Source organism: Chiloscyllium punctatum, chromosome 4 (genome assembly GCF_047496795.1).
Source record: "Chiloscyllium punctatum isolate Juve2018m chromosome 4, sChiPun1.3, whole genome shotgun sequence".
Taxonomy (NCBI): domain Eukaryota; kingdom Metazoa; phylum Chordata; class Chondrichthyes; order Orectolobiformes; family Hemiscylliidae; genus Chiloscyllium; species Chiloscyllium punctatum.
The window spans coordinates 89,915,262-89,931,586 of record NC_092742.1 but is presented as its reverse complement, the minus strand read 5'-3'; the positions used below and the strand labels follow the sequence as shown (position 1 = coordinate 89,931,586).

The following is a 16,325-nucleotide window of genomic DNA, read 5'->3' as shown; positions in this document are numbered from 1 at the left end:
AATAAAAGGATGACTAGGGTAGGAATAGGGCCAGTCAAAGACAGAAGTGGGAAGTTGTGTGTGGACCCTAGGGAGATTGGAGAGTTGCTAAATTTATATTTCTCATCTGTTTTCACTCAGGAAAAGGAGAATATTTTAGAGGAGAAGACTGAGATAGAGGCTATTAGACTAGAAAGGATTGAGGTTAGTAAGGAGGAGGTGTTATCAATTCTAGGAGGTGTGAAAGTAATAAGTCCCCTGGGCCGGATGAGATTTATCCAAGGATTCTCTGGGAAGCTAGGGAGGAGGTGGTGGAGCCTTTGGCCTTGATCTTTGAGTTATCATTGTCTACAGGTTTAATACCAGAGGATTGGAGGATTGCAAATGTTGTGCCCTTGATCAGAAAGGGCAGTAGAGATGACCCAGGTAATTATAAACCAGTGAGCTTTACATCTGTTATAGGAAATGTTTTAGAAAGGATTGGAAAAGATAGAATTTATAATCATCTAGCAAGCAACAATTTGATTGGAGATAGTCAACATGGTTTTGTCAAGGGCAGGTTGTGTCTCACAAACCTCATTGATTTTTTTGAGAAGGTGACCAAGTATGAGGATGAGGGTAGGGCAGTTGACGTGGTGTACATAGACTTCAGTAAAGCCTTTGATAAGGTTCCACATGGTAGACCTCTGGAGAAAATGCAGAGGCATGGGATTGAGGATGATTTAGCAGTTTGGATTAGAAACTGGCTTTCTGTAAGAAGGCAGCAAGTGGTGGTTTATGGAAAATATTCAGCCTGGAGTCTACTTACTAGTGGTGTGCCTCAAGGATCTGCTTTGGGGCCACTGCTGTTTGTCATTTTTATAAATGACTTAGACGCAGGCATAGGTGGATGGGTTAGTAAGTTTGCAGATGACACTAAAGTCATTGGAGTAGTGGACAGTGTGGAAGAATGTTACAGATTGCAGGGGGACTTGGATAAACTGCAGAATTGGGCTGAGAGGTAGCAAATGGAGTTCAATGCAGCTAAATGTGAGGTGATTCACTTTGGGAAGAGTAACAGGAAGGCAGAATACTGGGTCAATTGAAAGATTCTTGGTAATGTGGACTTATAGAGGGATCTTGGTGTCCATGCACATGGATCCCTGAAAGTTGCTGTTGATAGTGCTGTTAAGAAGACATACGGTGTGTTAGGTTTATTGGTAGAGCAATTGAGTTCCGGAGCCGTGATGTCATGCTGCAACTATACAAAATGCTAGTGCGGCCACACTTGGAACATTGTGTACAGTTCTGGTCACCCCATTACAGGAAGGATGTGGAGCATTGGAAAAGGTGCAAAGGAGATTTACCAGGATGTTGCCTGGTCTGGAGGGAAGTCTTATGAGGAAAGGCTGAGGGACTTGGGTCTGTTCTCATTGGAGAGAAGGAGGCTAAGAGGGGATTTGATAGAGACACACAAGATGATCAGAGGATTAGATAGGGTGGACAGTGAGAGTCTTTTTCCTCGGACGACGATGTTGGCTTGTATGAGGGGGCATAGCTACAAATTGAGGGGTGATAGATTTAAGATAGACATCAGAGGCAGGTTCGTGACCCAGAGAGTGGTAAGGGCCTGGAATGGCCTGCCCGCCAATGTAGTTAACTCAGCCACATTAGGGAGATTTAAACAATCCTTGGATAAGCACATGGATGATGATGGGATAGTGTAGGGGGATGGACTTAGATTAGTTCACAGATTGGTGCAACATCGAGGGCCAAAAGGCCTGTTTTGCGCTGTATTGTTCTATAATTCTATAATTTATACAGTAATTGGGTTGGGACGGGAAGGGAGTATGAGGCTGGTAAATATTTGAGGAGTCTTTTTAGTCAAGTCAAACATTACCTTTTTATTTAACCAAAACAAACACAAGTATGTACAGGTCAAGACTTCACCCATGCTGCAAAGTCATGACAGAGAACCATCCTTGAGAGCTTGCATCTTGTCCCAATATTACACATACACAAACAACATTTACAAACCCTCCTTTACACCTCTCTAAACCAAGGTTAATTTCCAAGTCCTCATAGTTCTTTCTTTGAATTGTCATGTATTTCTCTTTTGTGAAAGCCCTTGGGATGATTTTTATTGTAAAGGCATTGTCCAACTGCAAACTCTAATGCCCAGAAATCCTGCATCACTCTAGATCTAGGAGAGGGAGCTGAGGTGGTGCCATCACATTGAAAGCTGCAGCAGATACGCAATGGTAATATGACTGACAGGGTAAGCATGGTGTCAATATTCCTATGCTGTCAGTACCCTTAAGGCATTGAATCAGCCACCGAGCCCTGAATTTGCCCATGTGGCACCTCAGTAAATACACACATAGCGCATTGGCCTCTTTCTATCCTCACTGTAAGAATCTGGTGGGAAATGAGACTGGAACAATCCCTGTGTTCAGTGATTGGTATGGACCAACAGCACAAACTGGTATTAATTAGTGTCACTGGATAGCCAGCATCGAATGTGTGACACTCTAATTGGGTATTAAGGAGCTCTGGTACAGCAACGTGTTGTGCTAATCTGAATCCAACTTGTACCGAACCTGATGGAGGAGCTGTCCCTGAAAGGTGCAATATCTTGCATCCAGAACAACATCCTTCCATAGGCTGTAGCTGCCTTTGTGTAAGTTTGTGTTTTACATATAGATATGAAAGTAGTATCTATGCATCTGCGAATGTTTATAATGTATGTTCATGTGTATGTATGTGTGTGTATATGCATATTAAGTATATACACACATGTTATGGATGACAAATGCAATCCGAGCTCTTTTCCAAAATTCCCATGTTCTGTATATTGCCACTCTCCATATTACCACTAGGTGGCAGATATTCCCACATTTTCCTGAGGATTACACAATGCTCTGTGGAGGTTTGGCTGTGATGCCAGCCCCTGTTTTACAACACAGTTGCACTGACCCACAATATCCGCTCATACATGCTCGCAAGTCTTCCTTTTGAGTAAGACGAATAATGGAAGGTTCTGAGATCAGGCACACTCACCTCTGTGGCCATTCTCCAACCTTGATTCAGTTGGGTCAACTCTTCACTGGGAGCAAACCACACAATAATAATTGCAACTTACATTTCTACAATTACCTTTAATGTGGCAAAACATCCCTGGGCACTTCACAGGAGCAATTGTCAATCAAAATGTAAGGCAATGCTGCCATAAGGAGCTATGAGATCAGTTGACCCAAAAGCATTATCAAAGGAGGTTTTAAGGAACTTTTTGGAGGATGAACGTGGGTGAGGAAGTTAAGGGAAGGAATTCCAGCGTTCAGTCCTCAGGCAGCTGAGGCAGCCAAGAAAAGCAGGGGGGTGGGGAAGAAGCTGTAGCAAGATGAATGACGAATGAATGAGCAGCCAGATTTAGAGAAACACTAACATCTTGGAAAGCTGTAGGACTGGAGGGAGTTACAGAGCTCGATTGAGTTAAGGCAAGTAAGGCATTTAGGCACGAGGACGAGGGCATAGCAGTTAGAGGTACTGATGGAAATGGAGTCTGTGTCAATTGGTGGGCACAGTGGAATTAATAAATGGACAGCAGAGTTTCAAGCAGACTCAGCTTCGTGAAGCCAAACCGAGCAGATGGAATAAATGGGTCCAGAGACAACAGAAATACAGCTAAGGATTTAAGCAGCAGCTGTATTGAAGCAGATGTGTGGATGATTTGCCATCTCTCTGATGAACAGGATTTGACGTTGGAAGCTCAAGTGATGTTCCCGCTAAGACGTGTATGTACGACTGCACAGTGGCCTAGAAAGTGCAGCATAGGCCTTGTACCCCTGTTAAAGACCACCGAATGTGTGGCCACATGAGAAAGTTAAAGGCACTGAACATTGACCTAAAAGTGTCCACAGGAATCATTAGGATCAAAGAGGAAGGCAAGGGTGTAAGAGTCCGGTTCAGCCGGAGGTAGGGGCTTGGCAGGAGAATCATATCAGTAGTATGGAAAATGACATTATGATGGGACACAAAGACAAAAGCTTCAGTCTTCAGCATAGTTAACAGAACAGAATTGATGTTCATTGGACAAACAATCAGATAGCTCTTGGATTGGAGAGGGTTGAAACTTGAAATATAGGAGCAGGAGTAGCCCTCAGCCTGCTCTGCCATTATCATCCAACTCCACACCCTTGTTTCCACTTTTTCCCTGTACCCTTTGACCTGAAAAGCTATATCTATCTGCTTCTTGAAAACATTTGATACTTTGGTCTTGACCACTTTCTGTAGCAGAGAATTCCCCAGGCTCATCACTCTCTGGGTGAAGACATTTCTCCTCATCTCAGTCCTACATGGCCAACCCATGGGCGGCACGGTGGCACAGTGGTTAGCATTACTGCCTCACAGTGCTAGAGACCCGGGTTCAATTCCTGCCTCACTCTGTGTGGAGTTTGCACATTCTCCCCAGTGTCTGCATGGGTTTCCTCCAGGTGCTCCAGTTTCCTCCCACAATCCAAAAATGTGCAGGTTAGGTGAATTGGCCATGCTAAATTGCCCGTAGTGTTAGGTGAAGGGGTAAATGTAGGGGAATGGGTCCGGGTGGGTTGCGCTTTGGAGGAGTTGGTGTGGACTTGTTGGGCCGAAGGGCCTGTTTCCACACTGTAAGTAATCTAATCTAACCCTATATCCTTAAACTGTGACCCCCTGGTTCTGGAAGGTGGTGGCAGTGACATAGAGTTGGGTATTGTCAATGTTACTCGTGGAATTGACACTATGATTTTGGAGGATATGCTGAATAGGCCGTGTGGAGATGAGAAAGCAGAGGGAATAGGGAGTGAGCTACGTCAATGAAGGAGCAACAGAAGGAAGTAATGGTTCTCAGACTGTGAATAGGCAAGGGCAGTGCCACCCAGATGGATGACAGAGGCAAGTTATTTCATAGAAATTGCTACAATGTAGAAGCAGGCCATTCGGCCCATTGATTCCACACCGACCCTCTGAAGAGCATCCCACCTACACCCACACCCTCTATCCTATCCCTGTAACCTTGCAGTTCCCATGGCTAACCCATCTAGCCTGCACATCCCTGGACACTATGGGTAAATTAATATGGCCAATCCACATAACCAGCACATCTTTGGACTGTGGGAGGAAACCCACACAGACACGGGGAGTATGTGCAAACCCCACACAGTCACCCAACGGTAGAATCGAACCTGGGTCCCTGTGCTGTGAGACAGCAGTGCTAACCACTGTGTCACTGTGCGGCTGAGTGGGGGTGGGTACCTGATAAAAGGGGTAGACAAGTTAAAGAGGGAGAGTTTACCACAGTCACATTCAGTAGCTGTGATTTTTAATAACAGCCACTTCAGCAAAGTGCAAAAAATTAGATCGAGCAGTTCAAATGTGGAGATGTAGGAAATGTGAACCTATACTCAGGATGTGACAGCACATCAGAGGGATTCAGGAAAAAAAAAGAGGATGGAGATGTGAAGGTATTTTGTTGGGACACAAGGATTGAGTCTGCTCATTCTCAGAAAGGGTGATGGTGACAGATTTGAAAGGATGGGCAGTGCCTGAAGAGAGGTACAACATTTCGTTTGCAGCTAACCTGTGGCAGCTACGTAGGGTGACCGAGTGGTCAATAGTTTGGTGCAAACTGGACTACTAGAACTGGTGGTGATTCTCATTAGGCAAGAGTAAAGTGGAAAGGACGAGAGAGAGGACTAACCAGAGATACATGCCCTTCAGTTTCCTCACACACAGCAAGATAGGACAATGAATATTAGTCACCAAGGAGGCTCACAGCTGCACTCGCACCTTAACACCTTCGATACGAAACCCGAGCGTTGCTGTAGAGCTGAGGGTTTCCCTCCACTGCATGTACCGTGGCTTCAGAACAGCTTGGATCGTGTGTTCATGTGGTGTCGGTGCTTGGGGATCAATCTCCACCATTTTCTTGTACATGTCACTTCGTAATTTCGGGTTCTCACGAGCTTTCATCAGCTCCTCTTCCAGATACGTCCTGCGGAGGGGGAAGCATAGAAGCATTGGGGATCAGGATAGCCTTCAGTGTGTCCGCACTCAACACTGTAATACCAATATACCCCACACCCCCCACTGTAACACCGATATATCCCACACCCCTCACTGTAACACCGATATACCCCACACCCTCACTGTAACACCGATATACCCCACACCCCGCACTGTAACACCGATATACCCCACACCCCTCACTGTAACACCGATATACCCCACACCCCTCATTGTAACACCGATATACCCCACACCCCTCATTGTAACACCGATATACCCCACACCCCTCACTGTAACACCGATATACCCCACACCCCTCATTGTAACACCGATATACCCCACACCCCTCACTGTAACACCGATATACCCCCACACCCCTCATTGTAACACCGATATAACCCACACCCCGTACTGTAACACCGATATACCCCACACCCCTCACTGTAACACCGATATACCCCACACCCCTCACTGTAACAGCGATATACCCCACACCCCTCACTGTAACACCGATATACCCCACACCCCTCACTGTAACAGCGATATACCCCACACCCCGCACTGTAACACCGATATACCCCACACTCCTCACTGTAACACCGATATACCCCACACCCCTCACTGTAACACTGATATACCCCACACCCCTCACTGTAACACCGATATACCCCACACCCCTCACTGTGACACCGATATACCCCATACCCCTCACTGTGACACTGATATACCCCACGCCCCTCACTGTAACACTGATATGCCCCACACTCCTCACTGTAACACCGATATACCCCACACCCCTCACTGTAACACCAATATACCCCACACCCCTCACTGTAACACTGATGTACCCCACACCCCTCACTGTAACACCAATATACCCCACACCCCTCACTGTAACACCGACATACCCCATTATAACACTCTGTGATGAAACTAAAATCATTAAAATCGATTACGACATCATTATCACATTGCTCTTTGTGCAATGGTAATTGCTGCGAATTGGTTGTTATCATTCCCTTCGTTACAGGATTAACTAAAGCCCAAAAGTCCAGTACCTCATTGCTTCCTCATTCCCTTTAACCCATCCTCATATCATGAATGAAAAAACTTGCATTTATGTAGCGTCTGACCAGACGTGAGTGCATCCCATATGTTGTACCACCAAGTAAGTCTTTTTGAAGAGCAGTCAGTATTGTAATGTTGAAAACACAGCAGCCAACCTTCACTCAACAAAATCAGCAAATTGAAGTGTGATAAAGAGCAGATAATTTGTTTTTAATCACCAAAGGTAGTTGCTCAATGTCAATACTGACAAGGGCTGCAGTGAGAAATTCCATCTGTTCTTGTTTGGAATAGGACACGTGTTCTTTTACGTCCACCTTACAGGGTAAATAGTACTCAAACAGTGCAATTCTGAGAGTGTAGTGCTCTCTCGGCACTGCACTGGAGTGTCTGCCTAGATATTTAGTTCAAGATTCTCAACTTGGTCTTGAACCCAAAATTTCTGACAAGATATACCCCAACTGAGTGCAGCTGACGCACAAACCACATTGTATCTATTTAAGTTCTTTCTTAAAGGGTTTTCACTTGGCTTAACAGCGGTTAGTTGCTAAATGTCATCTCAAATGAGAGTGTTCTAACACCTCTGTGCTGAAAATCAGCTCTGTAGAGCACACTTCTAACAATAGGGTCAAAACCACAGCAGCACACAAGGGCAAAGCCAAGAAGATAAAGCCCAGAGCCCAAATATAACTGTCGATGATATCTCTATCCAGGAAGAGGCTTCTGAGCCCACACAAGACTATCCACCCGAAGTAACCGATGAAGTCATGAAGGAAGAAAAGGACCACACAACAATGATTGGTCAATGCATGGAGGGTGTTGCAAAAAGAGTTCCACTTCATGGAGGCAAAGAAGGGAGGGTGAGGCAGAACCTGGCTTTGGTAACAGTCAGCCATCTGACAATGTCTGGTCACTAATTATTAATGTTACCACTGAATCAGGAGTGTACCACTTCCCTACTGTGCTCTCTCTCTCTTGTTCTCTCTCTCTCACTCACTCTCTCTCTCTCTCACACACACACACACACACACACACACACACACACGTAGAGGAACTTGATTATCTGAACGAAATGGGCAGGCACTATTTTGTTCAGATAATTGATTATTCGGTGAATTGATTTAATGCCTCTCCTCTGGGGCTCAGCACACCCCGCGCAGCAGCACAGCGCGTGTGAGCCCCACCCCCAACCCCATCCCACACCGCCCCCAACCTCTGTCCACCCAACCCGCCCCAACAACACCCTCCATCCGCCACGGCCTGCACCGCCTCCCCACGCCCTCCCGCCACACCCATCGTCCAACCCCCGTCTGCACTCCCACCTCCCCGTGCGCCCCCCTCCCCCTCCGGGGCAGCTGGAGTGGACACCAACAGTAAGACAGCTGCTGCCTTTGTGGGAAAAGTCTCCAAACACACACACACACCTTTTTGACAAGTTCCACTTTTGCCCTGTACTGGACAATGTTAGAGAGAATATCTGAGGAAGGGGGGGGGTTTAGGGTTCACCCCAATGCAGACCTCCAGAGAAAGTGTGGGGTAAGAGAGAGAGAGAAGGTGGGGGGGTGGGGAGGGTCAGTCATTTGGAGACGGTGCCTGGGCTCCAATTGATGTCCAGGACTATTCTTGGCAGCGTTTCACAGTGACAAAAGACATGATCTGGGTTGAAACTGCCCTTTGACGTAATGTTTCCATTTGGACCTCGAGATCTCCTTCGGATAATCTCATATTCAGATAATTGACTTTCGGATAATCGAGGTTCCTCTGTAATTCAGTATTAGAAACAGGTTCTGTTCTCCTCCACGTACACAAAAACTCCTGTTTAGTGCATCATATTTAGGAAATTCTCTTCACTCCTTTCTGTAAGAGAGACTGTAACTGCAGTTCACTATAATATAGATGGAAACTGCTGATTTCAGTAATATAGTCAGAACTGGTCTTCTCTAAAATGTAATCGTGGACTGCTGTTCTCCACAGTAACTACAGGGACTGCTGTTATCTACAATTAACAAATAAAGCTCTAGTTTATTGCAAACAAAACTTACTCAACCAAAGGTGTAAAGATTAACAAAATACATACAACTGTCTTTTTTGAAAACTAACCCTCACACACCTCACACACTCACCTCCCCCACAAAATTGGGGGAAAAAATATACTCGGCAGAATGTTATCTTAGAAGTATTTTGTCTGAGCATGGATTTACACTCAAAAATAAATATTTACTGATTAGCGTGAAGATTGATCTGCAGCTCCAGTCACTTTGCACACAAGCTGTTGGCAAGGCAATTTCGTCCTGGATCAGTTATAGCTAACTGCACTTTGTTGGAGACAGTGGTGTAAATTTCAAATTCATCTCTAGGATTTGGATTTGGATTTGGAGAGGAAGGGAAAGAAGGCAGGGTCTTTGCTCCGGAGCCATGGTATCTCAGATTCTCTGTGCCCCAATCTAATATCTTTTTCTCAACGACAGATTAGGTACGCACCTTGAGGTGAGTTTAGTGACAGACTCCCAGTAAGGAGCTTACTGACTCAGGCTGAAGACAGGCAGATGACTGGAGGAAGCCTCCCTGTAGTTACACTGAGGGCAGAGGAAGTTGTGGGGGCAGGGGGGATACTGACAACATCTCCATTAACTATTCCAGCCCACCAACCCATTGATAAACAGATACCAGAGAGTCACACGTCACCTGGGTGGAAACATGCTCCCTCCACAATGAAGGTCTGGTCACGCCGGCCACAGTTTACCTCGATGAACTGCTCTGAGGGCGCTTTCAACTAGAGGGGACCCCTTATGACCTCCCTCCTACATTGGCAGTGCCATGCTTCTGCCTGGGGATACGGTCACCCAAGGTAACAGGTTATTTCCCCCCCCCCGCAGAAGCCCCCCCCCCCCCCCCCCCCGCAGAAGCAAGCAGAGGGCAGCTATTCCACCAGGAAACACCAGCGGTGAGACTCATTACTGCAGGGCCTCCCTCCCAAGGTTAATGGGGAAACTATCTCAGTGGCAGGCTTAGAAATCAGCCTTTGCTCAGCATTGGTTCTGGGTCCCACTCCAGGATCTGAACTGACAATTGACACTCCAGTGCAGCACCGAGAGAGTGCCGTGCCACACCTTTCAGCTAGGAAATTAAGCTGTGGCCCTTTGCAGGTGAATGTAAAAGACCCTGGGATGTTAGTGAAGAAAGAACCATCTACATTACTACAAAGAGAATAGCTGCTCACTCATTTCATTCTTGCCGCTATGCAAGAATTGACGATCATGTTTTTTACCATCACAACAGTTCAGAGATACACCAAAGTCTGCAGAGACAATCTCACTACATTACCAGAGGGAACCCCACAGGTTTTGCTTGAAATAGAGAGCATCCTTTTCTGTTCATCTGAGATTGGCACTACATCCATAAAAATCTACTCCCTCCACCAGCGACACTCAGTAGCAGTTGTGTGTGCCCACTACAGGGTGAACAGCAGACATTCGTGCAGCTTCCTCAGACAGTAAACCGACGCACACTCCCATCTCAAAAGAAGGCAACTTCACCAGTTGCAAGTTCTCTTCCAACCCACTCACCATTCTGACTTGGAAATATATCATTGTTCCTTCAGTGTCACTGGGCCGAAATCCTGGAATCCTCTCCCTGTGGCATTGTGGGTCAACCTACGGCAATTGGACTGCAGTGGTTCAAGAATGCAGCTCACCTCATCACCGTCTCAAGCGTTGTTCCAGCAGCGGTTTGACCCAGTGATACCCACATTCAATGAATGAATAGGAGAAAGACAGAAGGTGGGGCCTGGGTTCAATGCTGGAAAGCTGTTTCAGGAGACAAGCACTCCACCATAAGGGCCGGACTGGAGTGTTAGCCTGGATCATTAGCCTGCATTATCTCAAGTATCTGAAGTAGGGTATGGAACCCACACTCTCCTACTGCCCCTTTCAGAGGCAAGGGTCACGCTGTCAGGTCTTAAAGACGAGGTAGTGGGCCAGCTGAACTGGCATGTTCCTGTTGAAAGTGCAACATTGCTGATCCTTACATGGTGAATATACACTGAACATTTGTGTTTCCTTATATTCCTCATGGAGCACCGTGTGTATGGAGATGTTTTAAGATGCAGGCCAGATGAATACTTGGATGATGTAAGTACCATGCACTGCCTGCCCTGTAGTTAAAACGAAACATGTGGAAATTCAATAATAACTCAGACATGACAGCTAGGGAAGTTCAATGGGATTGACTGAAGCAAACAAGTTCGATAGGTTCTTGTGGTTTTCAAGCAGTGGAGTCCTAGAGGGGAAACACAGATCCGGTGTCGATAAAGATCTACGTAGTTGTCAGCTACATGCTTCTTATCTCTCCTTGGTGAGCTAGCATTCTACAAACCAGCCAATCAGAGAAACACACTGGAAGCTGCAGTACAAAAACAGAAGTGTTGGTCGTCTGTTGTTTGCGTGTATGTGAGAGAGGGGGTGGTCACAGACACATGAGGCTAAACCATTTGTGACTGCTGCTTCACATCTCACTAGCTGTGTAAAGGATGCAAACTGTATAGTCCAGTCAGTCTCGAAACACACTGCAAACTCAAGCGACTTAGGGCCAAGGAGTAAATGGCAGGGCTTGCTGAGCTGGATTGAGACATGTAGCGTTTGCAGCCTGACACGTATTGACAATCATATCCTAATCTTGTTGATATGCCTTGCAGCCTAACTGCTCACTGTGCAAATCCTGGTCTGGCTTCTCACTATAGCCCAGTCTAACTGGTCACTGGTCTGCCCTGGTCCAATAGTTCACTGGGCTGGTCCAAGTTCAACAACAAGAACAATACACACTTGCCACACTTGCAATGTTGTAAAACCGCCCAAGACACTCTACAGGGCTGTAAATCAAAACAAAACTGGCACTGAAGCTCATTACACCATCTGACCAACAGCTTGGTAAAAGATAGTTTTGAAGCCATGTTCTCAAGGAGGAACGGTAGAGATTTGAAAATGTTTAAGAAGGGAATCACTTACAGTCTTGGTAAACGAAGGCCCACTCACCCACAGCTCAGAGACTAAAACCAGGGGATACTCAAGTATTTAGAACGAGAGCTACATGGAGATCCCAGAGTGCTGCAGTCAGAGCAGGTTTTTGAGTCAGGGAGCCGTGGAGCCCCAGAGCAAATAGAAAAGAATATAGATCACGGGAAAACTGGGGCCCTCAGACTTTTGTTATTCATTCACGAGATGAGGGCATCTCTGGCCAGGCAAGTATTTATTGCCCATCTCTAATTGCCCAGAGGGCAGTTAAGAGTCAACCACACTGCTGTGGGTCTGGAGTCACATGTAGACAAGACCAGGCAAGGATGGCAGCTTCCTTCCCTAAATGACATTAGTGAGCCAGGTCGGTTTTTACAAGAATCGACAAATAATTTCATGAGTTATCAGACTCTTCACTGCAGATTTCTTTTAATTGAATTCAAATTCCACTAGATGTTGTGGTGGGATTTGAACCCCAGAACATTACCTGGATCTCTGCATGAACAGCTCAACCTTAATATCATTGTCTGCCTTAGTACCCGAGAGAACAGAAGTTTAGACAAGTGCAAGTTTAGGAAGTTTTACAATGGAGAAGAACACTGGAACAATCAATGTTCAATGGTCCATTCAAATTGGCCATCACACTGTATGTGAAGAATGAAAGAGAGTACGTGGATACGGCTGTCACCATTATGAAGCAGCAGAGACTGAAGATCTTGTCTCCACTATGAACCTTAACCTTTCACCTACATTTGTTGACAAATAACATGCCTTGTGCTTGGCTGAGCACAGAGTGAGGTGCGGTCTTCTCCTGAATCAGCAAACCTTCACACTTCCTACAGTACAACAGCCACTGTACTTTAAAAGCACTCCTGTGCCTGTAAAGGACTATGATAGATGGGACACAAATACAGATCCTTGTGCTATGACGGCCACTTCCAGGTCATCAGTGACACTAATGTGGATTTCATAAAAGGTTATCACTTACCTCGTTCCCATTTTACAGTCCATGACACAGGGGCTGTCAAACTCAGCCAACAGGTCATCCAGCTGAATATACCACTCTCCATCTTCATGTGTAATGCCGTAGTAATGGGGCACAAAGGGAGCTAGCGAATCAGTTTTCAGTTGCTCAAAGCACAGCTTCTCATTTTCACAGTACTTCTTCAGGATCCTCCCACCATTGCCAGCCTTGAAACTCCCTAAGTGACAAGAAGAACACCGCGCTGTTGTAACATGTGTGTACACAGAGTTATAGAATCATACAGCATGAAAACAGACCCTTCGGTCCACCATGTTCATGCTGAGCAACAAACACTAAACAACACTCACCCCATTCATCTTCACTTGGTCCACTGCCTACTGTGCCCTGGCATTTTAACTATTCATCCTTAAATGTTGCAACAGTATTTGTCTCCTTCACCCTCTCTATCACGCTCTGGGTGAAAAATATTTTCCTCAGATCCACTTGGCCCTCAGCTTAAGCCTGTGCTATCCAATCTTAGAGATGTATGTCATGAGAAAGAGATTCTCACGGTGGACGATTTTGAGATAGATAAGATAATCAGAGGGTTAGATCGGGTGGACAGTGAGAGCCTTTTTCCTCAGATGGTGATGGATAGCATGAGGGGACATCGCTTCAAATTGAGGGGTGGTAGATATAGGACAGATGTCAGAGGTAGTTTCTTTACTCAAAGAGTAGTAGGGGCGTGGAACACACTGCCTGCAACAGTTGTAGACTCGCCAACTTTACAGGTATATGGACAAGAATGGAATAGTGTAGGTCAGATGGGCTCAGATTGGTTTCACAGGGGGGCGCAACATCAAGGGTCGAAAGACCCGTACTGCGCTGGAATGTTCTATGCACTCTGTCTATGCCTCTCAAACTTTTGTATACCTCAATCAGATCTCCCCCAGCTTCCTTTGCTCCAAGGAAAGCAAACCCAGCCTACCCAGTCTCTCCTCATAACTGAGACTTTTCATCCCAGGCTATATCCTGGTGAATCTCCTCCGAATCCGACCGATAGTGCAGTGACCAGAACTGCATGCCGTTACCTGGGCAATATTTCATATAGTTGTAACAAGACTTCCTTGCTCCAATAGTCTATTCCCTGGTGAATGAAGGAAAGCATCCCATATGTCTTCTTCACCACCCTGTGCTGACACTTTCAGGGATCAGTGGAAGGATTCTGGGTAATCCAAGATGGAGGACAGAAATAATTGTGGCTGGAAGAGCTGCTCCTTTTTTGAGGTATTTTAGGTGTTGGAGGTGATTTCCTCGAATTCCAGGAACAGCAATTACTGTTTTTATATGCTGTTACATTCTTTCAGAACTTTGGGGCAAAAAAAGTCAAAACAAGGGCACTTTTAAAAGGAGGAAAGACAGACAAAGGCATTGAACACATGGTCAGGAGGGAGAGAGAGAGAAAGAAACAAACATTGCTAATGGACACAGCAGTGAATCTGCACAGTTACTGCCTTTGCTGTTTGAGTCCATGTATCTCTGGAAATCAGAGTGCATCTAGGAAAAATTAATAAACAGCAAAATTCACAGCTGATCTTGGAGGAACCTGTGTGGGAGAGCTCACAGCACAGGAGCAGATAAGTATATAGTTTTCAACATGTAATCTTGCTATAAGTTTGCAGTACTGAATAGAGTGGATTCTTTCTTGATTGTATGTTTTATTGAAATCTGTCTGTTGATTAAATTTTAAAAATATAAACCATAAGTACTAAAATAGCCTGGAGCACTGATCTTTAGATCAAAAAGACGGGGCATTTTCTGGGTCTGTCGATCATGAAGGAGCAAAGATAGCCTTTAGTAGAGTGATATGCTCTTCCTGTCGGATGTGAAAGTTTAGGGAGAGTTCCCATGTTACTGTTGATTATGTCTGCAGAAGGTGTGTTTGGTTGTGAATTCTTTTGGATTGCATAGATCAGTTGGAGCGACAGTTAGAGGCAATGAGGAATTTACAAGAGCTAGGGGGTGTGATAGACGTCAGCTGTAGGAAGGCAGAAAAGCCACAGATACAGTCAGGTAGATGTGTTAACTCCAGGAAAAGCAGGAGGGGTAGGCAGGTAGTGCAGGAGTCTTCTGTGGCTATCCCCATCTCAAATAAGTATGCAGTTTTGGAAAATATTAGGGGTGGTGGACTCTCTGGGGAATGTAGCACAAACAGCCAAATTTCTGGTATCGAGACAGGCTCTAATGCAATGAGGGATATGCTGGGTTCCAAGAGATCGATTGTGATAGGGGACTGTCTAGTCAGAGATACAGACAGACGTTTCTGTGGCTAGGAGTGAAAAATCAGAATGGTGTGTTGCCTCCCTGATCCCAGGATCAAGAATGTCTCAGAGAGGGTGCAGAATGTTCTCAAGGGGCAGATGGACCAGCATGAGGTCATTGTACACATTGGAACCAATGACACAGGAAGGGAAAAGGATGAAATTCTGAAGGGAGAATATAGAAAGTTAGGCAGGAATTAAAAAATGACGTCCTTGAGGATAGTAATATCTGGATTACTCCTGGTGCTACGAGCTAGTGAGGATAGGAAAAGGAGGATAGAGCAGCTGTATGTGTGGCTGAGGAGCTGGTGTATGGGAGAAGGATTCATATTTTTGAATCATTGGAATCTCTTCTGGGGTAGAAATGACCTGTACAAGGAGAACGGATTGCACCTGAATTGGAAGGGGCCTAATATACTGGTAGGGAGACTTAATGGAGCTCCTTGGGAGGGTTCAAACTTGTAAGGAGGTAGGACCCAAGGAAACAGTGAGGAAAGAGATCAATCTGAGACTGGTACAATTGGGAAAGGGAGCGAATCAAACAGTCAGGTCAGGCAGGGACAAAGCAGAGAACAAGGTAGGACTGATAAATTAAACTGCATTTATTTCAGTGCAAGGGGCCGAACAGGGAAGGCAGATGAACTCGGGGCATGGTTAGGAACATGGGACTGGGATATCATAGCAATTACAGAAACATGGCTCAGGGATGGGCAGGACTGGCAGCTTAATGTTCCAGGATACAAATGCTACAAGGAGGATAGAAAGGGAGGCAAGAGAGGAGGGGAGTGGCATTTTTGATAAGGTATAGTATTACTGCTGTACTTAGGGAGGGTATTCCTGGGAATACATCTGGGGAAGTTATTTGGGTGGAACTGAGAAATAAGAAAGGGATTGTATTAATAGGATTGTATTATAGACACCCTAATAGTCAGTGGAAAATTCAGTAACAAATTTGTAAGGAGATTT

General features: G+C 45.6%; 1 protein-coding gene across 1 annotated transcript in view; it reads right to left on the bottom strand.

The window, feature by feature from the left end:
• Positions 1-16,325, bottom strand: part of LOC140476517 (inositol-trisphosphate 3-kinase A-like) — an 87,870-nt gene that overhangs the window by 10,677 nt on the left and 60,868 nt on the right. Inside the window, exons 3-4 of the mRNA XM_072569265.1 lie at positions 13,063-13,276; positions 5,782-5,986 (exon numbers count right to left, since the gene is read on the bottom strand). Coding sequence (XP_072425366.1) covers positions 5,782-5,986; positions 13,063-13,276 — 419 coding nt within the window. The remainder of the gene's footprint in view (positions 1-5,781; positions 5,987-13,062; positions 13,277-16,325) is intronic.